The sequence below is a fragment of the Pipistrellus hanaki genome (genome assembly GCF_964339955.1).
Source record: "Pipistrellus hanaki genome assembly, chromosome: 2".
Classification (NCBI taxonomy): domain Eukaryota; kingdom Metazoa; phylum Chordata; class Mammalia; order Chiroptera; family Vespertilionidae; genus Pipistrellus; species Pipistrellus hanaki.
The window spans coordinates 197,281,050-197,306,662 of NC_140504.1; the positions used below are offsets into that span (position 1 = coordinate 197,281,050).

The 25,613-nt window shown below is 62.9% G+C and overlaps 1 protein-coding gene across 6 annotated transcripts in view; it reads right to left on the reverse strand.

Moving 5' to 3' along the window:
* Positions 1–25,613, reverse strand: part of CAMTA1 (calmodulin binding transcription activator 1) — a 540,293-nt gene that overhangs the window by 135,634 nt on the left and 379,046 nt on the right. For all 6 annotated transcript variants that reach the window (XM_084875718.1, XM_084875717.1, XM_084875716.1 and 3 more), the window contains exon 6: positions 21,522–21,593. In XM_084875718.1, the coding sequence (XP_084731844.1) occupies positions 21,522–21,593 (72 nt within the window). The remainder of the gene's footprint in view (positions 1–21,521; positions 21,594–25,613) is intronic.

Here is a 25,613-nt window from a genome sequence, read left to right on the forward strand (position 1 = left end):
TCTGCCGGCATGGACAAGGGGTCACAGGAAGAGGCTGTGTCCTTGTCACAGGGAGCCCCACTACCCCACCTGCTCATCACACCATGACCCCAGGGCCACGCGTCCCTCCTGGTACCACACAGGCTGCCCACTCTCCGCCTGCCGGGCAGGCAGCGAAGGGGCGAGGGGGCTGAGGGGGAACGGGGCCTGAGGTGAAGGAGACTCTGATTCGTGGGGTCACTGGGACCAGCTCAGAGACCTTCAAGTAATTGGGGTTTCACACTGCAGGCCGGGGTAAGGGTCAAAGGCCTTGGGGGGACCTGCTGTTTAGAAAGCACTTTAGTGATGCTCAGAAGTCTGCACCCATGTGAGCACCTGACCCAGACACCCGGCACCTGCCCTGGCGCCCCACGGAGTCCGCCCTTCACAACTGGCTGGAGGAACCAGGAGCCTGGGCCCCGCCCTGCCCCAGCCTCTGCCCTGGCCCCACCCCAGCCCCAGCCCCAGCCCCCAGCCCCAGCCCCCAGCCCTGCCCAGCCCCAGCCCCAGTCCCCAGCCCCAGCTCCAGTCACAGCCCTGCCCAGCCCAGCCCAGCCCCAGCCCCAGCCCTGCCAAACCCCAGCCCAGCCCAGCCCCAGCCTCCAGCCCCCAGCCCCAACCCCAGCCCCTGCCCAACCCCAGCCTCCAGCCCCCAGCCCCCAGCCCCAGCCCCAGCCCAGCCGCCCTGCCTTCTGGGAACAGCGGCTAGAGGCCCGCTCAGGGCCTGCGGCCTCAGGAAAACCGATGCTGATGCTGGGACCTCCACCTGCCTTCCCAGGACACCCGATGGCACCTGCACCGGCGAAGCAGGGCCTGAGCCCAGGCCAGGAGGCGGCAGATCCAGCGAACTCTGGGCCTTGACTCCCTGTCCCTGGATTCGCCACGAAGCCCCTCCCCACGGCCCCCACCGCAAGTGCTGAGTCAGACGCAGTTACTTTTTAATGAAAACGCAGCGCAATTAATTTTGCATGAGAACCTCCCGCGCTCTGCCCCCTGGGAGCCGGCCTCCTCCGGGGGAAGGGCCGTTAGCCCTGTCACTGCACACGGGGCCTCCATGGAGCTGGACCCTGGCGGGAGGGACGCCCCGCCGGCCTCTGCCCCCTCAGCGCAGAGTCTAATGCCAGGCAGAGGCCGTCGCCGGGCCACGTCTGTAAAGGAAGGATTTACAATGAAGGTTACGAGCATCGGGTGAAACCTAAACTCACTAACCCTGCGTTGCAGGAGCACACACAATCAGAGTGTGCCTTTTGTTCTGATCTTAAAAGAAGGACTGGAGCGCGGGAGCCCCGGCGTTTCCACACCTCCCGGCCGTGCCCGGGCCCCGTGATGCCCGCCGGGCTCAGAGAGCCAGGGGCTGGCTGGGTGGCACCTCCTGGGCCCTGAGCTGTGGCCGCGGGAGGGGTGGGCACGCGGTGGCCATGTGTCTAACCTGCACGCGGCCCCTCCACCCTGTCCTCAGCCACGCTGCGGCCTGCATCAGCAGCACAGCCAGCGTTTCTCCTCGCAGGTGGCCACGCCCTTGGTCCCGGTCCCCCCCTGAGGAGGAGCCGGGACACAGCAGCGGCCCCCTGCCGGTGGGCGCCACCCCCGGAGCCCCTCCGGCCTTGCTTGTTGATGTCCCAGAGGCACTGCGTGCACTGATGTCAGTCAGCCTGCCCCTGTGGCCCTCCTCCCGAGAGGGGCTCTCTGCCAGGGGTGCCAGCCAATCAGAGCCCAGTGTGAATGCTCGGAGTCATTCATTCACTCACTCATTCACTCACTCATTCATTGGAATTCATGGAGCGCCTCCTGTGGACCCCGCCCTCTCCCCTGCAGGGACTGGCAGCTTTGGTGTCTCCGAGGCCTGAGTGGGGGTCTGGCCCGGGGTCCCGGCCCCCTCCCTGCCACCTGACTCCCCCTCCTGGTAGAACCTCCTCTTGTCACCGCCCTCGTTCTTTCATTCCCTCAGTCTCTCCCTCTCGTCCTCCATCTTCTCAGAAGTAAGCAAAGGCCGGCCTGGTTCACAGGCCCCGGGGGCTGACCCCTTTCTGAGGCCGAGGGCAGCTGGGGCGCCAGGCAGGCCCCCTGTGGCGTTTCGGGTGTCAGGGAGGAGGGAGGAGCAGGCTGGGCTGGGGACTCAGCTCCCTCTGCTGGGACAGGCCAGAGAGTCCGCCGCAGAGCCGCTGTGCAGAGGGCGGAGGAGCCAGGACTGCAGGGTGAAGGCGGAGGGGCTGCGGGCGCCCTCAGCGCGGGGTGGCTGCAGAGGGGGGGCGCAGGCAGCGGCACCCCACAGGGCCCCGCCTCAGGATGTCTTTTTTAGCTGCTTAGGAGGCCGGTGACTGGAACTTGTTTAACGGGAAATGGATTTTGCAGGAAACGTGACACAAATTTATTCGGACAATTAATACACCATTTTAAGCCGCTTCTCCTCCTCGGCGCCCCCCTTCAGGCTGCGGCAGGCTCTCCTGCGTGGGCGGAGGAGGCAGGGGGGGACTGGGGGGAAGGAAGATTTAATCCCTCTCTCTCCAAGATGGATGTTCTGCCTGGGATCTCGGTGCGAGCTAAAAATAGCCCGCGGCCCCCAGCCTCGGCCTCCAGCCAGCGTGGCGGAATATCCTGATGATCCTCACGCACAGGAAAGACTAATGGGATTCTTCCTTGAGGCAATTAAAAAGTGATTTGTCACACGCCGAGATGCGCGGCCTGGCTTTGGCAGATAGGAGGCAGCGGGAGGGTGGGGGCGGGGTGATGGATGGTGGGGAGGGGTCCGCAGGGCCGGTGTGGCTGAGGGGTTCAGGAGGGGAGTATGGGGGAGCTTCTGGCCACAAAGTGTGTGTGTGTGGGGACAAGGTACCCAGGGCTACAGGTGCAGGCCCTCAGTGTCCCTTTAGCTGGGCCACGTGGCTTCAGGCTGAGCTGCTGTTTTCTCACTTCTCCAGCGCAAAAAGCCTGGGCACCCAGCAGTCCCCACCTGCTCGCACCCTCCCCAGCGTGGCCTCCCCACAGGGTGGGGCTGTTCCTGACAATGCTGCATGCAGCTGGGGGCCTGGCTCCCTCCTGATGCTCCGTCCCTGGGAGGAAGCTGTAGAGGAGGAGAGGGAGGCTTAGGTCCCCCCTCATGCCCCCGAGGGAGTCCCTAGACAGAGGCGTCCAGAGCGATGGGGGTGCATGCAGCACACCCACCTCCTGCTGCAGAGGGCACGGCCGCTCTCACCCTGCCAGGGGCCCAGCAAAGGGCCTGCTGGATGGAAACTTGGGGCATCCAGGGGTGGCCAGGGAGGTCCTGACTGATTCTGGGGTCCAAAGCCTATGTTTCCTCACACCTGAGCATGCCCCATTCCTGCCACCCACCTGGGCATGCCCCACTATCACCACCCACCTGGGCATGTCCCATTACTGAGCAGGCTAAAAGGCTAACTCCATTGTAACCCTGATGTTTAGGGGAAGGGAATAGCAATCTGAATCCATGCCAGCAAACTCAGTGTACATTCTTGAAAACCTATAATTAAGTCACTACCTCCTTCCTGGAAACTCAGTTACAGAACCAGTTACAGACGCCATAAAACTGTGAACAATGCACTACTCCAGAGGGGCGTGGGGGGTTATTAATGCTGGCACCAGGCCAGCCCCTCAGATATGGCCTGGAGACCCCCAACACCTGAGGGCTTCCTGCAAAGCCTCGAAAAGGACCAGAAGCATCATCCATGTTTGCAGGACAAAGACCCCAGAAAAGTATAAAAAAGAAGCCCCCTGCATGTTACTTTACTCAGATCTGGGAAGTTATTCCTCTGGGTCCGCCGGTGTGAATAACAGTGTCACTCCCTGTCTCTAAAAGCGGTGCTTGTTTTTTCTTTGGTCTTCTGCAACATCACCACCCACCTGGCACGTCCCAGTATCACACCCACCTGGGCACAACGGCGCTGTCAGGAATAAGCCAGTGCTCATCTCCATCTGCCTACACTTCATTTCTCTCCGTCGGTTCAGAACTCGGTGGGGACACAAAGGTGTTCATCATCCTCACCATCCCATCAGACCCACACCCCTCCTTCCTGAAGGTCCCCCTGGTCTGGCCCTGAGGACTCCTGGGGTCTTGGGGTCAGCTTCTCCCTGGCACGCTCTGTGGTGCCACCTGCCAGGACTTTCTCTCCCTCCATCCTGTCCTTCTCCCATGTCTAGTGCATGTCCATCCACTCCTCATTCATTCTCTAGTTAGTGGTCCAGCCCCTGCTGGGATACTTTAGTGAATAAAAAGATCCATATTCTATTCTCAGGGGAGAAATAGTGCATGTTTAATGAGTCCCACTGTGTGCCCAGTGCCCAGCCTCAGAGTGGCGGAGTCTCGACTTGGGCAGACCTGGGTCTGAGTCCTGGTGTCGCCCCTTACCAGCTGTGTGGCCCAGACAACGCCTTTAACTTCTCAAACCCTCAGCTCCTCGCATGAAATGTGCTGCTGGGTGGGCGCCTGGCTGGTGTTGGAGTAATGTGTTTGAGACCACAGGGCTCCGTGGGGTGGGTTCTGTTTCGGTAGTCATGGGATAAAAAGTGCAGCCCTCACTGTTGGGGACTGACCAGGGTGCCACTGTGAGTAGAATCAATAGGCCTAATCTATCTATATATATAAAAGCCTAAGTGACTGACCGAACAACTGGTTGACCAGTCGCTATGATGCGCACTAACCACCAGGAGGCAGATGCTCAACACAGGAACTGCCCCCTGTGATCAGTGTGTTCCCACAGGGGAACACTGCTCAGCTGACCAGTGGGCGCCAGACACGGGGCTCACGGCTGGCTGCCACAGCCCGGAGACCGCAGTGGAATGGCAGCAAGCCTACCGAGCGGTGCAGCAGGGCAGGGAAGAGCAAGCTACGCCAAGGGACCCCACCCGTGCACGGGCCTCTAGTGTTTAATAACAATCCGCTGACAGGCACTTGGTCAGCTTGGTGCGTCGGTGCCACACTAATAACAAACTACTCCTGAAATCAGCTCAGCTCCTTTCACTTAGCCCAGGTTCAGGTTGGAACAGAGACAGGAGGGTGAGCAGGGCCCACTGCAGCCTGAGGCCGGGTGGCTGGTTCCCGCTGAGACTGTATGCCCGATCCTCCCACAGCAGCGGCATCAGCTGGGCACGGGCTGGGTGCAGCTGCTGAGCCACCTGGCCCAGGAGAGTCCACCTGTCCGGAGCCAAACAGGCCGATTCAGCTCAGGTGGCAGAAGGCGCACACTTGGGAGTGGGTGATGCCTGCCGCTCTTTTCTGGATAAGTTCCTATTCCAAGCATAGGGCCCCCTAGGACAGCCTCACCTCCTTCAACCACCCACTCTTCATTCTTCCCCAAGACCAGTTAGGACGGTGAGCCCTAAGCAGGGACAGGCTCCTGCTGGGATGAGGGTCACAGCCTGAATGTCAGGGGTTGGGACCACTCCCTCCTGCAGGTTTGGAGTGCGGGGGGAGAGGAGCGACAGGGAGAAAGGTGGGGCCTAGTTCCCACAGGGTGGCTCCTGGGAGGGAAACTCAAAGACGGGCTATTTCAGGCCATGGTGCTTCCAGGGGACTGCCTACATTTCCCCCTCAGCCTCTGACCCGTGCAAATGCGACCCGGAGCCATCAGGCCAGCTTCCCCATCCCCACCAGGTCCTCTGCCATCCCCTCTGCTCTAGGCCACAAACATGCATTCCTTCATCCAGGCAAATAGCCCATCCATCCATCCATCCACCCACCCATCCATCCACCCATCCGTACATCCATCTACTCATTCATCCACTCATCCATCCATCCACCCACCCACCCATCCATCATCCATCCACTCATCCATCCATCCATCATCCATCCATCCATCCATCCACTCATCCATCCACTCACCCATCCATCATCCATCCATCCATCATCCATCCATCCATCCATCCATCCATCCATCCTATGCTACATCTCGGGCACAGGGAGGGGATTCATTGGAGTGGTTAGGAGCTGCCCCAAGTCTGTACCTCCTCCTCTTTCACCTTTTCCATCTCTCCCTCCTGAGTTCTGACCAAAGACCTTGTCCATCCCTCCCACCTCTCCGAGCCCCTGCCCATCTGCCAAGGCCACAAGGAGACAGTGAGGGTCCTCCCCAAGCTCCTCTCCAGCAGGGAGCTCCACATGGGCACCAGGCACCTCATCCTGTAAAGGAGCTCAGGATGACTTGAGAAGGCTTCTCATTAGAGCATCTGTTTATAATCTCAGCGCCAATTGCACATTAACACCTTTCTTCCTGCCCCTCTCCATCTGGAGGAGGCTCTGCCCGGCAGGTGGGGAGAGGGGGGGTCAGAGATGTCCTTGGGGACAGCCTTCCTCTTGCTGGGAGGGCTCTGCCTGGTGCCAGTCTAGGGCCCGCCCCTCAGCACCTGGGCCACTCCTGTGCCCCCTGCTGGCAGGCAGCTCAGGCTGTTTTTCTGGAGCCCCAATGGGGGTGTTTACAACCTCAACCTCGGGAGATTTGACCTCGGGGGAGATTAGCATTCAGCAGGCTCCCTCTGCCCACCGGATGTGCGGGCCTCATGAATTTTTGTTATGAGATGTAGTTCCTAGACAGACAGCGGCTGAGTGAGGGCACTTTCTAGTTGAGGACAAGGCAGTAAACAAAGCTGTCAGGCATGCTGCCTCACTACGCCGGGTGGCCCAGCCCATTCTCCGGGGCCAAGGCCCATCTCCCTGAGGGCAGGTGAGAGGCCCCGGCTCTGCCCACCAGTCTGCCCGACCCCAGTTTTGCTGACTCCCACAGTTGGGCTTCACCTGCATGGACCCTCTACCTTTTACGCTGCCACTTGGGGTGTGGGTACAAGGAGTGTGAAATCCGGAAACATCAGAGCCGGAAGGAGCCCTGGGGAGCCATCTGGTCTGCCCTGTCCCCCACGCCAGCCGTGCCCACGCCAGCCGGCCAGGCGAAGGGTCCGCTCTGCAGAGGCTGCACTGCGGCCTGAAGGAGCTCCCCCGGGGGCCGGAGGAGGAGCGGGGGGCTGACTCTGGACGTGAGCTGCGGCTCCACGGCCGCCCCTCACCCTGCCTCCTCCAGCCCCCAGGGCCACGGCGTGACTCCAACCGGAGGTGTCAGGACAGCAGAGACTTAATTCCCATTACGGCCTAAAAATTAATAACATTAAAATGTCATGATCATCCCACACTAATTAAGCATCTAATGAATAATTAGCTGTGGACACATCTGACATTTTTGTTCATTAATTTGAGCAAGTGTTTTAAGTTCCAAACAATAGCCTCTGTGTGGAGCCCGCAAGTCTGTGTGTGACAGAACCGTACAAAAGCAGCCGCCTTTCCGGTCCGCGGGGAGACGGGCTGGCGGGTAGGGGGGGGGGAGGGGGAGAGGAAGGGAGGCTGCAGAGGGGCCCCTCTAATCTGGATACTGCAATGGGGAAGACCTGATGCAGGGCAGGGGTGGGGTGAGGTTAAAGACCTGGGGCCATTGGCGCCCTGGGCCCGGGGCTGAGCCACTGGGCTCCGTCATCCCCCGCACGGCTGTGCCGCTCAGAGGCCGGGGCCAGGGACGGCCTCACGTGGGGCCTGAGCTCCTCGGACCCGCTGCCGGGAAAGCTCAAGAGGAGACAGGAGCCGGCACTCTGAAGCTTGTGATTCCAGGCAGAAGTGAGGTCAGCCTGTGGGAGGCTCCACGTGAGGTCAGCTGAGCGGCAGAGGCTGGGCTACTGGGAGACAGTGAGTCTGCCCTCTGGGGCCTCCATCCAAGATGTGCTGGGCTGGGGTGGTGCAGGGCACTGCGGAGAAGTCACTCTCCCCTCCCTCTTCCCTCCCTCTCTCCGCATTCATTCATTCCATCCAACAGGCATCTGTGGGCCATCAGCCACGCTCCGGATGCGGGTACACAGATGACCCGAACCTGCTTCTTGGGGAGTCCAGAGCAGTAAATGAACAGAGGCGGGAACGCACCCCTCCCCCTGCTGCCCCACATCTCCTCCCCCCCCCCCCGCCCCCGCCCCCGCCCCCGCAGCTCCCCTCCCTGCTCTTCTCCTCTAACGCGGAATTGCAACCAGCTGCCATGACTCACAATGAACGGAAATCACAGCCAGTGCGGGGAGGGCTTTCCGGCCACCGGAGCCCCACATTCCAGAGAACCCTTAAAAGCCCTTTCTGGGGGAGACAGCACCTCTCCCGCTGCCACGGGCAGCACTGGCGTCTGGGGGAGACAGCCAGCACCGGCGTCTGGGGGAGCACCGGCGTCTGGGGGAGCACCGGCATCTGGGGGAGCACCGGCATCTGGGGGAGCACCGGCGTCTGGGGCAGCACCGGCGTCTGGGGGAGCACCGGCGTCTGGGGAGCACCGGCGTCTGGGGCAGCACCGGCGTCTGGGGGAGCGGTGGGTCTGACCGGGTCAGGGCCAGCTCCCCTTCCTTTTGGACGCGGGCCTCGTCTCGCCCTCAGTCCTGTGGCCGGCACCCTGACTCCCCTCCGGTGCCCGCAGGTTTTCTGAGGTGAAGGGTGGGTGCTGAGCTCCCTGTGAGGACCTGGGCGTGCGTGTAGCCTGGGCGCCCTAAGGATGTGCGGGAGGAGCAAGGGGGAGGGAACAGGGAGCCGAGGCCCTGAGGCAGGACCTGCATCCCATCAGCAAACAGGTGCTGACCAGAGGGAATGTGCCTGTGGCCAGCGGGGGCAATAAGGCCCCTCCTGGGTGGACCTCCCGAGGAGGCTGGGGGGGGAGGGCACCTGCGGCTGGGATGTGGGTGCTGTGGTGAGCACCAGGCCTGCCTTCCCGCCTGCTCTGAGGCACCGTGGCTCCCTCCCCCTCCTCCCTCACCCACTCACGGCTCCCAGGAAAATGCAATTTGAGTCAAGCCACTTTCAATTACTGTGCGCAGTGTTCTGAGCCCGGAGGTAATAGAGGGCCGTGCTCCCTCCTGGGAGGGTTTGGGGTTTCCAGGCGCCGAAGGAGAGAAAGAGGAAGTGGAGCTAAGTGTGCCTGCGGGCACCGGGCCTTAAGGCGGGCCGGGCGCTGCCTCTCGGCGCAGAGGGCTCTGGACGCAAGGATGTGATTGCGTGGGTGTGAACGGAGAGGGTGAGCAGGTGTGTAAGGGTGAGAGGCAACGAGTGTGTGTGCGAGAGTGTGTACAAGTCAGCATGTGAACGTGAGAGTGTGTGTGAGAGTGAGTGTGAGGGTGTGTACATGTGGAGGGTGAGTGTGAGAGTGGGTGTGTGTGAGAGTGAATGTGAGTGTGAGTGTGTGTGTGAGAGTGAATGTGAGTGTGAGTGTGTGTGAGAGTGAATGTGAGTGTGAGTGTGAGGGTGGATGTGAGTGTGAGTGTGTGTGAGAGTGAATGTGAGTGTGAGTGTGTGTGTGAGAGTGAATGTGAGTGTGAGTGTGAGTGTGAGGGTGGATGTGAGTGCAAGTGTGTGTGAGAGTGAATGTGAGTGTGTGTGTGAGAGTGGATGTGAGTGTGAGTGTGAGTGTGAGTGCAGGGTGGACGCCGGCCGGTGGTCAGTGCAAACCACTCTCTGAATGGAGATCGGGGTCCCGAAGGTCTCAGAAGGGGCTCTGGTGTTGCAGGGAATCCGTCCCCCCTGCTCCCCACCCGCACCCTGACCCGATCCTCCCCGCACAGACCCGGAGCGCAATGGCAGGAACCAGGGAACCTAAACACAGCGCGCAGGGAACGAGGAGCGAGTGAGTAAACCCGCTAACGACAGCGTGTGAGCGCACTCCCGGCCGCCTCTCCCCAGCGCGGCCCTTCCAACCTCCTCCGTCTCCTGAAACCCATCCTTGCACACCGTTCCTCGCACACCAAAGAGTACTTTGTGCTGATCTGACAGAAAACAATGCTTTTGCTTCGTGCACACCCGTTCACACCGGGCAGCTATTGTTGTGCTGGCTGCTGTCATCTTCTCATTCAACAACCGAAGGGGAGGAGGTGCGTGCCCTGGCTGAATAGTCAGGCTCTGCACGTGTTGGACATTCTCGGGGCACCCGGCTGAGCACCGCGGGTCCAGGACACAGGCCTGCCCTCTGGGGAGGAGCCATGACCAGATGCTCAATTATGTATGAGCCGCTTCTCTCACGTGTCGGCAGGAACCGAAGATGAAGCTGATCAGTTTGCAAGAAGGCTCTGAAAGCTGGGGCTGTCCTCCTTTGGGGGCTGGCATGGAGCTTAGCAGAAGCTGGGGTGCCTTCTGAAGCAGGCGTGGGGTTGGCCCAAGTCGCCCACCGTCCTCAGACCCGACCCTGCTCTAAGGGCACACACGCAGGGCGAGGTCACCACACAAAGCAAGCTTGCGGGAAGGCCACCAGGGGACCCTCTGCTTCTTTCTGGCTGACCCCTTGCCTCCCGCCTGGGATTCAGGCTTCTTGACCCTTGACCTACACACCCCTCCCACCCCAGCAGCCTGACTCAACCCCTCCCCTGTGCCTGCCGCGCCCCGAAATGGCCTGCGCCCCCGACGTGGCCTCGCTGGCAGGCGCCCGCAGCGCCGGAGCGGAACGCGCTCGGATTTCCAGGTGCCGCGCATTCGGATGGAGCTCTCTGGGTCTCCTGCCCAGAGAGGGATAAATATTTCTGATCTATAGCAAATGTGTTTTCCTTTAGCTAACATCTTGGCAGGCGAGTGCACCAATCTCCCAGGAAAATCTAGGGCCTGAATAGCAAGCAGATTTTTTTCTTTCCCTGAGCAAATAGAAATTGAGTTGCTTTTTTAATGCTGCCTTTTTTTCCCCCCCTCAAACAGCAGACCTGGAGAAAAATCACAGTCCATTAAATCTGCATCTCTTGAAGGAAAAGCCCAGAAGGCCATCTCCCCATCAAAGGCAAAATGAACAGGGCTCGGAAGTGTGTTTAAAACGCACCCAGGGGGCAGCGGCCGTCCCGAACGAGGCGGCGGGGGCTCGGACAGCCCCTGTGAGGCCGAGCGGGAGAGCCCCCAGGGGCCCGGGGCTTCTGGGAGCGGGAGGCAGGGGGTGGGCTACCCTGCTCTTAGGCGCCTCTGAGCTGAGGACCCCCCAGTGGCCTAACCGGCTCTTCTGGCCTCCATGCACCTTACCCACGAAGGCCCCGCCCACCCCAAACCGGAACAGGGCAGAACCTTCTGGAACAGCGCCCTCCCTTCACGCACGTTCACTGGGAAGTGGGCTCCTCTGCCCCTTTCATTCTGAAAGGGGAGCTGGGCCCGGGCGGCGTGGCTCAGCGGTTGAGCATCGACCTATGAACCAGAACGTAATGGTTTGATTCCTAGTCAGGGCTCAGGCTCCATCCCCAGTAGGGGGCGTGCAGGAGGCAGCCGATCAATCATTCTCTCTCATCATGGATGTTTCTCTCTCTCCCTTCCTCTTCCATCCTCTCTGTAATCAATAAACATATTTTTTTTTAAAAATAATAAAGTAAAAGGGGGGCCAGCTGCTCCAGTCCAGCTCACATGGGCCCCAGGAAATAGCCCTTCCCACCAAGGGCGCTGAGCACCTGCCCGCCCGGGCTGCCATCCCGTTCTCTCCGGGAGGGCGCCGCTTGGCCACGTGGGAGAACAGCCCGCGGACACAGGCTCTGCGCGGGCCCGGGCCCGGCGGCTGACGGGAGTCTCCGTGTGGAAGCCCGGCACCCGGTGGGAATCCCAGGCAGGAACGGACGAGGGCCTTCAGCCGGTCACAGGTTCACCGGGCGCGCCAGCTCTGTGTGGTGGGCACCAGGGCTCCGCGGAAGCAGCCGTCCCGGCGGCATTGTGCGTCCCCGAGCGAGACCACACACCCAGGGAGAGCTGCCCGCCCGTCACGGAGCTGGCTCCCCGTCAGGAAGCCGTGTGAGTGACTTCCTTTTTAAACATTATTATCCTCTTGAAAGCAAAAGATAAAGGACGCCTCAGAGCAGCCAAATTGCTTTGGCTCAAAAAATCATTTTAACTACCATTTCCTTTAACAGGCCTATTGCCTGGGCAACGGATCAGCGCTATTCATTTTAACCTTAGTAAGAAAGAAAAAAAAAAACCCCAGCCCACTGAAGTGCTTGTCACTATTTAGCTCCCTCCCTCCCTCCCTCCCTCCCCGCCAGGTATGTGAACTAATGACCAAACAATGCCCACCAGCCCCACTCCAGAGGCCTGCACATGCAGCACGCACGCCATAGATCGGAGCCTGCTTCCCTCGGAGTCCACTCCACACCCAGCGCGGGGGTGCAGGGCTATTCCCGGAAAGTGCTGGTGGCGCCCCCTCTGGCCAGTGTTCCCCAAAGCACCTGGTTAGAGCCGGGCTCACCTGCGACACCGAGAGGAAGGGCAAGGGGTGATCTCCTCCCTGAGTCTTTATGAACCGGGAGGGGGGTGGGCGGGGTGGGGGGGGACCGTCTGTCTCTGCCTGGAGGGGGGCAGGCTGGGAACCCCTGGAGCAGGGGCAGGGGCGGACAGGTGATCTGGGCTGCAAGAGGCAGATGCTAAGGAGACTCGGAGCCTGGAGATGTGCAGTGAAGTGTGCACAGCCTCCGTGTTGTTTGGGAAAGAGCAAAAGGAGTTTCATTGGGTTCCCTGCAGACAGACCAACCCAAACCGCAAATGGGCAGAGACGGCGTTCCGACAGGCTGAGCGGGCGGACGGGGCGGGAGGCGGGCTCGCCTCGGTCGGGCTCACACGCACAGGGAAGGGTTTCGCTGCTGAAACCAGAAGCCTGACCTCGGCCTGCAGGCTCAAGGTCTCCCCGGGAGCATCCCACCCGGGAGAGGGCGGCACGTCCAGCCCAGGGAGGCCACGTCCACCTCCACGTGGACACTTGACGTGGCACCCCGTCCCGGGTCCTCGCACCTGGAGGGGCGGACCCCGTGAGCACAGCCCCTTCTGGCACAGACCGGCACTGGCCAGATTCTGGCCCCGCTGGCCGCCCTCAGCAGGCGGAGGGGCGGGCGTGCAATGCCACCTTGGTCTTCGTGCCTCTGGCTCCCGTGGAGAGTGACAGGAACACAGCCACTGCCCACGTCTAACCGCATCTCCTCCCGAACTAAGCTCTCAAAACTGCCTCACGCGTGGGCTCGGCATCCGGTTTACGGTGAGGACAGACCGTGCTGGGTCTGGAGGAGCCAGGGACATGGACGGCAGGGGGACCCTGGTCCCCTGAGCGGCCCCGCGGGGGGAGGAGGCGGGCTGAGGGAGGATGGGGAAGCGGTTCTGTCAGAGCCGGGTCCTTGGCGCACACCTCCTGGCTGCGCTCCGCTGATGCCCGTCACGTCCTGGCTGCTTTGTTCGAGCTGACAGCGCCCGGCCCGCGCGTGAGCGAGACGGGCATCTGTGCAGACTGATCCTGACACCCGCCTGCTCCGTGGCTCAGGATCCACAAACGCCCCGGACAGCCTTCCTGACGGAGAACAGCGCTGGGAGGGGTGGAGCGGGTGGAGGGCGCGGCCGGCTTTCTGAGACAGGACAGGAGGTCTGGGGTTTCCGGCAGACGGCGGGCATGGGGGACCCGGCCTGGCAGTGGTGGGAGGAGCGGCCTCTGGAGCTGCCCTGCAGGCCCTGCCCGCCAGGCACCTAGTACCCTGGTGGTCAGGGCAGCCGCCACGGCCCCTCAGGGCTCGAGGTCAGGCCCCCCATGGTGCTCACTAAGGGCCCCCAAGTGCAGGGTGGGGTGCTGGCGACTCGATGCGCCCAGAGAAGCCGCACACTCCACCCGGGGCACGTCCGTACCGGGAAGGACAGTGTCTGGGGGCCGGTGCTATTCATGGTTTTGGGCGTCCTCCCTGGGGATCTGCCCGCCCAGCCCCGCCTTCACAGCTGCTTCTGAGCCAAGCAACTGGCAGAGCCTGTGCCAGGGCTCCGGGCACGGAGGGGGCCTCCGGGAGGGGAGTACGCCGGACCCTCCTGGCAGGGCCTCCCCTGGCTGGTGCGGTGGCCCCCGCAGCTGCCATGGGACGGCTCCCTCTCCTGCCCGCTCGGGCTGCCGGGGGGCCCAGGGACGCGGTTCCCCCAGGATAGCTCCGAGGGGCGGGGCGCACCCACAGGCAGACCCCCCACGTGCGGGCGGGCGTGGGCCCTCAGCACCCATGTGCCGCCACCGCCTGCGACCGTTCCCCGCCCCGGGGACCTGGCTGGGGCGCCCACGGGAGCCTCCGGAGTCCCTCCCCCCGAGCAGGGAGAGGCGGAGAGCCCGGGGCAGGATGAGCCCCCGGGAGCCCGTTTCCTCCGAGCTGACACTGTTTCCTGAGAACTCCGCTCTAAATTAAGAAATCTCCCGGCAATTCGGGGTCAACAAACCTGTCTGCCCTGGATTTCCTCCTCAATCCTCTCAGCTCCCCTCGCGGGATTCTCGGGCCTCGTGTCCCCGGGGCTACCCTCCTGGCACACGGAGGCTTGGCGCCCTCTCCCCAGACCAAGGCCCCTTCAGCTGGGTCTCTGCGGGCGAACCTTCTCCCTCTTCAGGAGAGGGCAGGGGGCAGGGAGGAGGGAGGGAGAAAAAGGAGGAGGGAGGAAGAGGGAGGGAGGAGGGAGGAGGGAAAGGGGAGGGAGGAGGGACAGGAAAGAAGGAGGGAGGGGGAGGAGAGGAAGGAAGAAGAGAAAGGAGAGAAAGGGGAAAGGAGGGAGGAGGGAGGGACAGGGGGGAGGGGGGAGGGGAGAGGAGGAAGGGGGGAGGAGGGAGGGGATGGCAGGGAGGAGGAAGGGGAGAGGCGGGAGAGGGAGGAGGGGAGACTCCTGTGAGGGCTGCTCTGTGGGCAGGAAGCCTCAGTGCTCTCTCACTTGGGGCCCATGAAGCCCTGGAGGTAAAAACTGGCCCCCAGCTCCCTGCCCCCAGGAGCCAGTGGAGAGGGAGGCAGGGGCCCTGCTAACACCAACGGGGACCGGGGTGTGTTTGGACAAGGAGAAGAGAAAGCCAGGAAGTCCTGTCCATTTTTGGAGACTGGTGGTGGGATGGCGAGAAGGCTCCTTGGGACCTGCCAGAGCCCTTACTGGGAGGGGAGCCGGAGAACCGAGAGAGAGATGATGTGGTCGTCTGTGCTCGCCTGACACCTGTGCTCACCTGTGCTCACCTGTGCTCACCTGTGCTCGCCTGTGCTTGCCTGTGCTCACCTGTGCACGCCTGTGCTCACCTGTGCTCACCTGTGCACGCCTGTGCTCACCTGTGCTCGCCTGTGCATGCCTGTGCTCACCTGTGCTCGCTTGTTCTCACCTGACGCCTGTGCTCACCTGTGCTCACCTGTGCTCACCTGTGCACGCCTGTGCTCACCTGTGCTCGCTTGTTCTCACCTGACGCCTGTGCTCACCTGTGCTCACCTGTGCACGCCTGTGCTCACCTGTGCTCGCTTGTTCTCACCTGACGCCTGTGCTCACCTGTGCTCACCTGTGCTCACCTGTGCTCACCTGTGCTCGCCTGTGCTCACCTGTGCTCGCCTGTGCTCGCCTGTGCACGCCTGTGCTCACCTGACACCTGTGCTCGCTTGTGCTCACCTGACACTTCTGCATGCCTGTGCTCACCTGACATTTGTGCTCACCTGACACCTGTGCTCACCTAACACCTGTGCTCACCTGTGTTCACCTGTGCTCGCTTGTGCTCACCTGACACCTGTGCACACCTGACATCTGTGCACGCCTGTGCTCACCTGTGCTCGCCTGTGCATGCCTGTGCTCACCTGACACCTGTGCTACCTGACACCTGTGCTCACCTGACACCTGTGCACGCCTGTCCAGCTGACTTCGTTTGGTCTGAGTGTGAGTGCCTGGGGACACCTCAGCCTGAGGGCCACTAGGAAGCCCAGGGCAGTAAGCAGTGGGGATGCTGTGTCATGGACCCGAGCCTATGACAGGCCCAGGATGACTGCTGCCACACACCGGTGTCGCCAGGGGCCGAGCTGAGCCTGACTCCGCCCACTGAGCCTCTCTGTCACATCACATGGGCATGTCACCGGCCTCTGGGTTCTCTCAGAGATGAACAGTGCTTCCTCAGGTGAACTTTTGTCTGGGGCCGGGGAGCGCACACTTTCCTCCGCTCCGAAGAGGATCGGACGTGAAGGACAGACTGTCCGCGGAAGACCACAGACAGGGATAATTCAGCCGAAGCCCACTTCATTAAACAGCTCTGCCTTCTCCTCTCTGAGGGGTGCTCTGTGGAAGGGGGGCGGGGGTGGCGTGGCTCGATGAATAAAGATAGTAACCGAACCGATGGCCCATTGTTCCGCCTTCAAGCTGACAGCGCGCCCCGCGGCCGCACAAACCCTCCGCCAGGGAGGATTAAGAGACTGACACGCTCCGGATAATAAGACTAATTAATAGTTTCCATCTCTAAGGACGGCGCGCTGGCAGCTCCATTCTCCCCCTGTCTGCCAGCCTGGCCTCGGCAGCCCGTCCTCCAAGGCTGAAGGACAGAGGGGGCTGCAGGACGGGCTGCCCGGGTGGTGGTCCATCACAGCAGGCACCGGGGCTGTGGCTCCGATGTGGAGGTTCCGTCTCACTGGCCACAGACCCAGCTCCTGCCCGCGGCTGCAGGCAAATTAGCGAACGGGCTGGTCATCGCACAGCCGCCCGGGGCAGGCCGAGGGCCTGGCCGTTTGAGAGGCGGTCTGGGGGGCCGTCTAGGGGGGCTCCCCTTCCCAGCGATGCCCACCCGGCCATCCCCTGGAGCAAATGATGGCCCCACTGCATGGGGGCCTCAGTGTACCAAGCATGACACTGAGGCCGTGATGGGTTTCAGAGTCTCCCCACTTCTTCCCTGTCCCCCCCCGACACTCAGTGCCCACCCCCGCCCAGGGCTGCAGCTGCAAAGGGCAAGGTGAAGGTCGGGCAGCTGTCCCCTGCTCCCAGCAGATCCTCTGGGTCGGTGGCTGCTGAAAAAGCCAGCTGCAGCCTCTCCCTGGCTGTCCCTGTCCCCAGAGGAGGGGGCAGGATGAGGGAATCTTCTGGAAGATGCCCAGGCACTTTCCTTAGAGAGAATAATGGCCACTTTTGGGGAACAGCGGTGTTTCTGGAGGCGGAGCCCCCTCGGAGGCCTCGGCGTCGTAAATTGCAATCAGGGAAGATGCCTGCGGGAAGTGGCGGCGGGCTTGGCGGAGATCCCGGGATCTTAATGGAACTGAGCGGCCGCGCGGGCGCAGTAAATTCCCAGTGTCCACCTTGTCACATTGTTCAGGCGCATTAAACGCAGGGAGAAATGGGAGCTGCCGGCTAGAATGGAGCCGGGACGGGAAGGCAGTTCGAGAATGTCCCTCTGGCTGCACAGTTCCTGCCCAGCTCCTCCCACACCCCCCTGTCCGTTCCCGGGGACAGGCTTCGGGGGGATGAGCTGGGCGGGGGGGCTGGGCACCCTGTGCCACGACCTCCCCTGGCTCAGCTGTCTCCCTGCTGGGCTCTCCTTCTACCTGGAACGCCGCCCTCTCCGACCCCCACCCACCCCGCCTCCCCTGGCACCCTCACTCACTCCTCCCTCAGGGCCCACACCCCCGTGCCCCAGTGGCTGTGTGGTCCCAACTTCCAGTGTCTAGGGGTGTCAGGGCCAAAGCCCAGCTCCCATAACTGAAAATGCCCTGAAACTCGGATCTGCACGGCTGCCACCTCCAGTGACCACAGCCCTGCCCTCGGGCCCGGGGTGCACAGGTTTGTGCAGTTTGTGGGCCTCTGTGTGCGGCCAGGGGGCTGGGAAGGAGCCCAGCTGCCTCCACCCAAGTAGCTGGTCCTGGCATCGCCACAGCCCGAATGCCGGCGGCAGACACACAGGGACCACCCCCCGCTCCCCCTCGGCTTTCCCACTTCATGAAGCACGGAGGACATTCATTACGCATTTGGAGGAAGAGGCAAAGAGGAGGGCGCTCAGCAGAAGCAGAGAGTGAGCCAGAGGCGCTGGGAGGACGGCCCCCTGAGGCCCCGGGAGCAGGCAGGGAGGGCGGCACAGAGGGAGGAGCAGGAGGCCCTGAGCCCCGGCGTGGGAAACCCCCACCGGATAGGCCACGGACAGGGAGGCGGGCCTTGCTGTGCGGCCCAGCCCGAGCGGCCCGCAGAGTCAGGGACCCACAGCTGCAGACATGCCCACCGTCAGGCCCGGGAGGCAGAGCTGAGGAGCAGGCGGCCTGTCCCGGCCTGGCCACTTCCCATAGCTGGGTGACCAGGCCGGCCCTGCCCACACCGGCCCCAGCGATGCCGCTGCCGCCGCCGCCGCTGCCACCACTGCAACAGGTGGAGGTGTGAGCTCGCCTGCCTGGGGGCATCTTGAGGTCAGGGTGAAGCTGCCAAAGGCCCTGCTCTGGCGGGGAGTGGCCTGAGCTTGGGGGCCTGGGCTCAGGGTGGCCGGGTCTGGAGATGCCGCCTGGGCAGGCGCCCTCCGTGGTGCCCACCAGTCACAGCCGTGACCTCATGCACCTATGGCTAATAAAGTGGCCTCAGTGGCTTCACTGGGAGGCCCTGCTCACATCCTGATAAAATATTTATTAGCAAAGGAGGGGGAAGAAAGGGAGGGAGGGAGGAAGGGAGGGAGAGAAGGAGGGAGAGAGAGGGCTTTTCTCTGAAAGCCAGGTCACGCGGACACTCCGAGTGCCGCTCAGCTCCTGTCACCCCCGTGACCCTCTGCTCTGGCGGGCTAGCTACCTCTGTGTGGGCCTGACAAGCCCACCCACTCCCTGTGGGGGTGGCAGGCTGCCTGCAGCAGGCCTGGCCCCTCCCGTCGGGCTGAGGCTGTTCGGGCCCCTGGGGACCAAGGGTGGCAGGTCCCAGCAGCGAGCTCCCCGTCTGGCTGGAGTCCCGGCCTGGGCGGTAGGCGTCTCGCTGGGCCACGTGGCCTGGGGGAGGCGGGACCAGTCTGAGGATCTCGAGGCAGGAAGGAGCCCCTGGCCTGTGGGTTGGCAGAGACGCCACTGCATTGGGATAGCAGCGGGGGGAGAAGGGGTTGCTCCTTGAAAACTAACCCCCCCCCCTTTTTTTTTTTAATATATTTTATTGATTTTGTACAGAGAGGAAGGGAGAGATAGAGAGTTAGAAACATCGATGGGAGAGAGTCATCGATCAGCTGCCTCTTGCACACCCCCTAATGGGGATGTGCCCGCAATCAAGGTACATGCCCTTGACCGGAATCGAACCCGGGACCCTTCAGTCCCCAAGCCGACGCTCTATCCATTGAGCCAAACCGGTCCCAGCAAAACTAACCCCCTTTATCCCACCCTCCTCCAAACGCCTCCTTCCTGAAGGCTCCCTGCCCAGCAGTCAGCGTGCGCTGGGCAGGGGGGTGTGAGGTGGGTGCCAGGCCGCTGCCCCTTCCCAGCAGCTGTGCTCCTCTGGGCACCGGGCTGGCCTCCTGGGAGCCAAGCTGGCACCTGAGCCACCTCCGTCTCTGCTCACCGCCGTGTCTCTGCGCTGACACCTCCCGCCCACCCGCTCTTCCTCTGGGTAATTGCTGTCAGACAGACTCGGGCCCGTTTCCATCGGGGCCAGTGTCTCCCGGCTCCTTCCTGCTTCCAATCAGACGTGAAGCCTGGCCCGCCGTCCCGGCCCGGGTGCCATTAGCACCGAACGAGTGGCCCCCAGCAGCTGGCGTGAGCTCCTAACTGCGCTGGCCCTGGGTCCTCAGCCTCCTGCGCCCGGGATGAGCGGGAAGAGGGGCCCACCCGTGAGCATTCCCTCCTGTCTGCTGCTCACAGAACCGGGAGTGACACTCGAGGAGGCAGGGGGTGGGCTGAGCGTCCCCTGGGGGTGGGAGAGGAGACAGGCCCGGATTAGTCCTGAGGAAAACGGAGCCAGGGACGCTGGCCTTCGGGCTCCCCACCAGCCGGAAGGGAACTAACCCAGCACTCGTGGGCGGGAGTGACCCCTGGGGGGCAGGACCCTCCCACCTCCCACCTGGCCCCGCAAACAGGGCAGGGCACCGGGATCGAAGGGGAACCCGGCTTCAGGCGCTGACTGAGAGGGTCCAGTTTGGGAGTAACGAGCCCCTGTGTCTGCCTGGTGGTGTCTGATTCCGGGAAAGTGAAGGCAGAGGAATTAAATCACCACAGAGAGTGGCGGAAGGAGAGGCGGCGGGTGGAGGCCCGGGGGTGGGAGAAGGGCCTGGGGGTGGGAGAGGGGAGCACTGCCCTGGGGGGCTGGCTGGCGGGAGGGTGGCGGCCAGCAGGAAGGGAGCGCTGGGAGGTGCTGACGGGGCATGAGAACCAAAGAGGGAGAGAGCCTGAACAGGGCCCTCCAGGGGCTGGAGGCCCAGGAAGGAGGGTGCAGCCCGAGTGTGGCCTGGAGGCCGGGCAGGCTCTAACACCCCCCCCCCCCCCCCCCCGCACACACACACACACACCCCTCAGGCACAGGAGAAAGCCGCCGGCTAAACGGTGGAGCCCATTCCTATGACCCAGACAGGGAACTGTCGTCCCACAAGCACCGGGGCCCCTCTCCCAGGAACTGGGGGCCGAGCACTGGAAAGGCAGGTGCTCCCTGGCCACCGCCAGGCGAGACTGACCCAGGAGACTGGGCAGAGGGCAGGTTGTCGGGAAACCGTGTCTGCAGGCCAGCCTGCCCCTGGACAGGCTCGGCGTCAGCTGCTAACGAGCTGTCCCACCACAGACAACTGCTTCCAGGAACGGGGGAGGGCGGGAGGGCTTGGAGGTGGAGGAGCCTCAGCGTCTACACCCATACGGCTCTGGGCCTGGGACACCTTCCAGGCCACCTGCCCTGGGACCAGCCCTCCCCCCCCCCCCACACACTCTGAGGCTGTCCTCTCTGAACACATGCCACACCGAGGGCTGGCAGACCCCCCAGAGCGCTGGGCCTGGGGGCTGGGGAGCCTGAATCGCAGCAGATGCAGACAGTGGACTCCCGGTGGCAAAGGCTAGAGCCAGCAACCCCTGGAGCAAGAACTTGGGGGATGGTGCCAGGCGCCCCCAGGGTGGGTTCTGACGGCAGCTGCACACCAGAGGCCAAGCTTTGAGGACCCAGACCCGGCCTGGCTGGAGGCATCCCTCTGGCCTCCCCACGCACACAGCAGCCGCTCCGAGCAGGTAGGAGGACCAACCAACACCACGGATTGGAATCGGACTCAGCAAGGCTGTGCGCCAGCACCATGGACAGCAACGCGGCAACCAGGCCACCCTATGCATCAAGGACACCTTCCTCCATCTGCTACACGGCAGACATCACAAATGGATCACAGAGCTCCTTCCCCGCCCCCAACCCCCAGCCAGGAGCACCTCCTCTTCCAACAAACCGCCCCCTCGATCCAAGTCAATGCACCTGCAACTGCTGTGTCCTCAGAAGCCGGCTTTCCACACACGCCCACCCCTGGCCCCCGAGATAAAAGGAAGGAGCAGCGTGCAGCCAGCGGGCATACCCCGGTCAGGCGCAGGACGCTCAGCCGTCCTCCCGTCCTTCTGTCCTTCTGTCCTCACCCGGAGGAAGCCACGGCACCTGGAAGGGCCCTCGGAGGCTTTACTCCCAGGGGGCAGGAGAGGACTACCCCCATAGGGTTCTCTCCCCGTCCTGGCACCCTACACGGCACCCTGGCCTCAGCACACACACCGCCGCCCCGGGAGAGCCGGCCAGGGCCGCTGCACGCGGGAGCCCCCCCCGCGGCCCCTCCGCAGACCCTGCCCAGCCCCGCGCCCCGGCCACCTACCTGAAGGAGCCAGTAGCACCTCCGGTGGAAGGTGGGGATGATGGAAGAATGGACGTAGCAGCCGTACAAGCACTGGGGAGAGAGGAGAAACGATAATTCAGTTGGAAAGAGGGAAGGAAAAGAGGAAGGCGCGCGGCAGAGAAGGAGCGGGAAAGGGCCACAGACAGGGCCAGCGCCCGGGGGCCCGAGGGCAGGGCCTGTGCGCGTGGGCCCAGGGCCGAGGGCCGGAGGGAGGTCTGCGCACAGTGGCAGTGCCAGCCAGCACCCGTGACGCGCAGCTGGGCCGCTCACCCTTTCTCCGGCCACGGAGTCTGCGAGAACCCAGAAAAGCCAGGCCCGGGGCGGGCACCTGTGGGTACATTTTCCCGTGATTTCAAGGGCGTGGAGTACCCGGGGTTCGTTCATAGAGCCTCGGTCAAGGCCGCCTGGGGCACGGGGAGGGGCTGAAGGTGACAAAATCCATTCAAATACACACTCTACGTACGCCTTTCCTGGCCAAGGAGCGTCAGACTGGACGGGGCCGCCCTGGCTGGTAGGAGCCCAGGGGTGTGGGGCTGGGGAGGTCTCACCTGCAGACCTGAGAGGCCCGTCACATCCCCGCTGTGTGGTCCTGACTCACAGTTTGCTTACTCGCAGACTGGTTTGTTCTAAGCATGAACCAGCCTCTTTTGCGGATGGATTTGGTTCTAGGAAACAGCCATAGCCAGGTGGGCCAGAAGGTGGGATAGAAGGTGGGATATAGGAATAAGGTGGGTGGGAACTCAAGTTCAGGGGCGGTGTGTGTGGTGGCTGGGAGGAGGGACACAGACCCGGAGGTGGAGTGCCTGCTGGGACAGCGAGGCCTGAACGCCGTGCAAAGGGCACTGCGCACCCTCGGGCCGACTCGCTGGCAGAGGAGGGGGAGGGGTGGGAGAGACACATCAGCCAGGGCCTCTTACCACCGGCCCCTGAGAGTGTGCGTGGGAGGGCTCTGCCTTTCCTGTCAGCCTCCAGTTCCACCTGGAGTGCTCCCCTCCCAGCTCGGTGGGGTTCCCCTCACACACGGCCCAGCAGGGGGAGGGCAGAGAGAGGGCCCTCCCGTCCTCCCACTGCTCATCTTCGCCTCCCTCCCGTCCGTTCCTCCACCCCACACCAGCTCTGCTGAGCCCCCCCGCCCCCCAGGCACCTTCACACCCCAAAGCCCCAGGCAGGAACGGACCCTCGAGGAGCCCGAGCCCTGCCTGTCTGGTTAGCAGGGCTGAGAGAGAAATCACTTTAGACCACGGAGTTGTGGCTGCAAGAAATCGGATTTCCAATATGTTAGCACTTCCACAGATCGCTGTCAGCTGGGACGCCCGCCCCGCACACACCAAACAAACACAGCGGAAATTAATTTAAACGATTCCCTTGCAATTCTTGCCCACGGAATGTATTTATTATTAAAAAGGCAATATTCTTGCCTGACTTCTCAGTACACTTCTTCCCCCCATTTTTTATTTTTAGTTTTAGTTTTAGTTTTTGATAACGCACTCCTCCCAGCCCACGGGGGTCCACGTCCGGACCAGTGTCCGTGAGCCTTTGGCTGCACCACGAAGCAGCCCTTCTCCTTCGGACCCCGCCTGGTCTCGGGGCAGTTCCAGGCCTTGTCCTCATGCAGCCGGCCAAACGGGAGGCCTGGATGGCTGAGTGAAGCCTCTCCCGACCCCGACCGACCCCTGGAAATACAGGCTTCCCTGCTCCTTTCCGCTGCTCCCTCCTCTGGAGAGTTCGCAGCGCCCTCCCCGCCCCTCCTTCTGCCCTTCCCACCCCCTTCCCTCTGCCCTTCCCTGAACTTGGAAACAACCTGGCTGACTTGCAGCATGTCCCTGAGGCTGGCCGCCTTCTCTGGGCTGCAGCATCCTTGAACCTCGCATGAACTAATCTCCAGAATTTTCTAAGCACCTACTGTGTATCCCTCTGTGCAGGCACCAAAAGGACGCGCGCCCGCCCCCCCCCCCCCCCCCCACCAAGTCACTCCTGCCCCCTCTCGCGGGCACCCTCTCTCCCCAGAACTGCCCAGAACCATCCAATAGGCAAACGATGAAAAGAAAGATCGCCGTTTCTACATCAAGCCTCATGCATTTTAACCAGAGGCCCCCTCGGGCCTCCCGCAGAACTGGCTGCTCTATTTTTAGATGTTGCTCCCACCACCCTGAGCTCCCGGGTCTCTGGCCTTGCAGGGCCCAGAGGCACAGTGCTGGGAAGACAGGAGAGGGGGGCTGGGCTAGCGGGGGACCCCCAAGGACCCCAGGCCTGTCCCAGGCATCCAGGGGGGAAGGGAATGCTCCCCGGAGCCCCCCCAGGACTCCGCCCTGAATGCTGGTCCTTCCGTCCCCGTTCAGCACGCGTGTGGGCTGCGGGCTGTGTCCTGGGCTGGAAGCTCCTGGAGGTGGAGGGAGGCGGCTGGGAGCTGTCCCCAGTGGCTCGCCCAGGACACCTGGCTCCACAGGCTGGCCCCGGGAAGGACGGAGGCAGGGCAGGATCGCTCTGGTGCTGTGAAGTCTGGCACCGGGGAAGCATCCTGGGAATGGGCTCTGCATCCGCCACTCCCTGCGCGGCTGGGACTGCCTTTGCGGGAGTCTGCGGTGAGCGCAGGCAGCAGGGAGGGCTGCGGAGAGGAGGGTCCTGCCTGGGGTGGGAGACCTCAGCTCGCCAGCTGGGGTACTGCTTCCAGGCTGTGAGATGGGACCACCCCTCCTGTCCCCTGGGGGCTGAGGGTGGAAAGCAGCGGGGGCCGAGGAGCTGGGGGCTGTGCGGTGAGCGGGGCTGGCCAAGGGAAGGTGGCAGGAAAGCAGGGGAGACAGCAGACTGGGCCGGAGGCTCTGCCGTGAAGACAGGACGCTAGGGTGGGTGTGAGTGGGAAGTGCATGGGAGGGAGAGAGAGGGGGAGGGGGAGGGCCAGGCAGGGGGTCAAAGCTGTCAGATCACAAAAGGCCAGGGAGCCACACAGCAAGGAGCTGGGCCTCACCCAGGGCAGCGGGAATGAAAGGTGCCAGATCTGAGGTGGGATTCGGAGCTCCCGTAGCAGCCATGTGGCCGGGGGTGGGGGGAGGGGGAGGCAGAGCCTGGGAGGCCCATGACCAGGGTGCAGAGACACAGTCATGTCTGCCAGGCGTCAAGACAGCCCAGCTTCTGGCTGGAGGACGGGCACACGGTGGTGCAGGTCACTGGGGCAGGAAGAGGGGGGGAAGGGGTGCAGCAGGCTGGTGGGAGGGGCTGACCAGATTTCCACCTGGAGACTCTGAGGGGCTCGGAAGACGCCCAAATGGAGACACACAGAATGCAGGAAGCGGCGGAGACCTGGGCTCGGTCTGGGCTGGAACCATCTGGGCATCGTGGGCAGTGGGAGTCCACTCAGACTGGTGTCTGCCATGCCGAGCCCAGCCTTCCCGGTGGACAGAGCAGGGGGCAGGGACTCGGCAATGCTAGGAGGGCACGGCCACGCTGGTGCCCCCACCCGGGCCCTCTCCCCGTCGTTCCCCACGCCAGGGCCTGCCTGCTCCCTTTGTCAGCATCGTCCTCTCTCGCCGCCTCCCCGCCGTTCCCAGTCCGCCTGACAATGTCATCGCCACGCCATCCGGGGATTAATTGCACACTATTTCTCGCGGCAGCGTATCAAATCCATTCCCTTTACCCACTAATCAAAAAAGCAATCAAGTTTGTCTGTAGCAATCTGTGTTGTACAAACTCCCGGGGCTTTCTGATCAGGCTCCGGGGTCCCCCGGGGGCTCCCGGGCTGAGCTCTCCATTTGGGGGCCGGGCTGTGGTTGGGGGAAGAGTCACAGCCTGGGGCTGCGGGATGCAGCTGTGTGTGTGTGTGTGTGTGTGTGTGTGTGTGTGTTTGCACACGTGTGGCGGTGTGCCTGGGAAGCCTGCCGTACGTCCTGTGTGTGTGTGTGTGTGTGTGTGTGTGTTTGCACACGTGTGGCGGTGTGCCCGGGAAAGCCTGCGTGTGTCCCGTGTGTGTGTGTGTGTGTGTGTGTGTGTGTGTGTGTGTGTATGTGTGTACACAGAGACAGAGCCCAGAAGCAGCTGCTATTTATAGGCAGCCCAGGGGCCTGCGCCTGCGGGAGG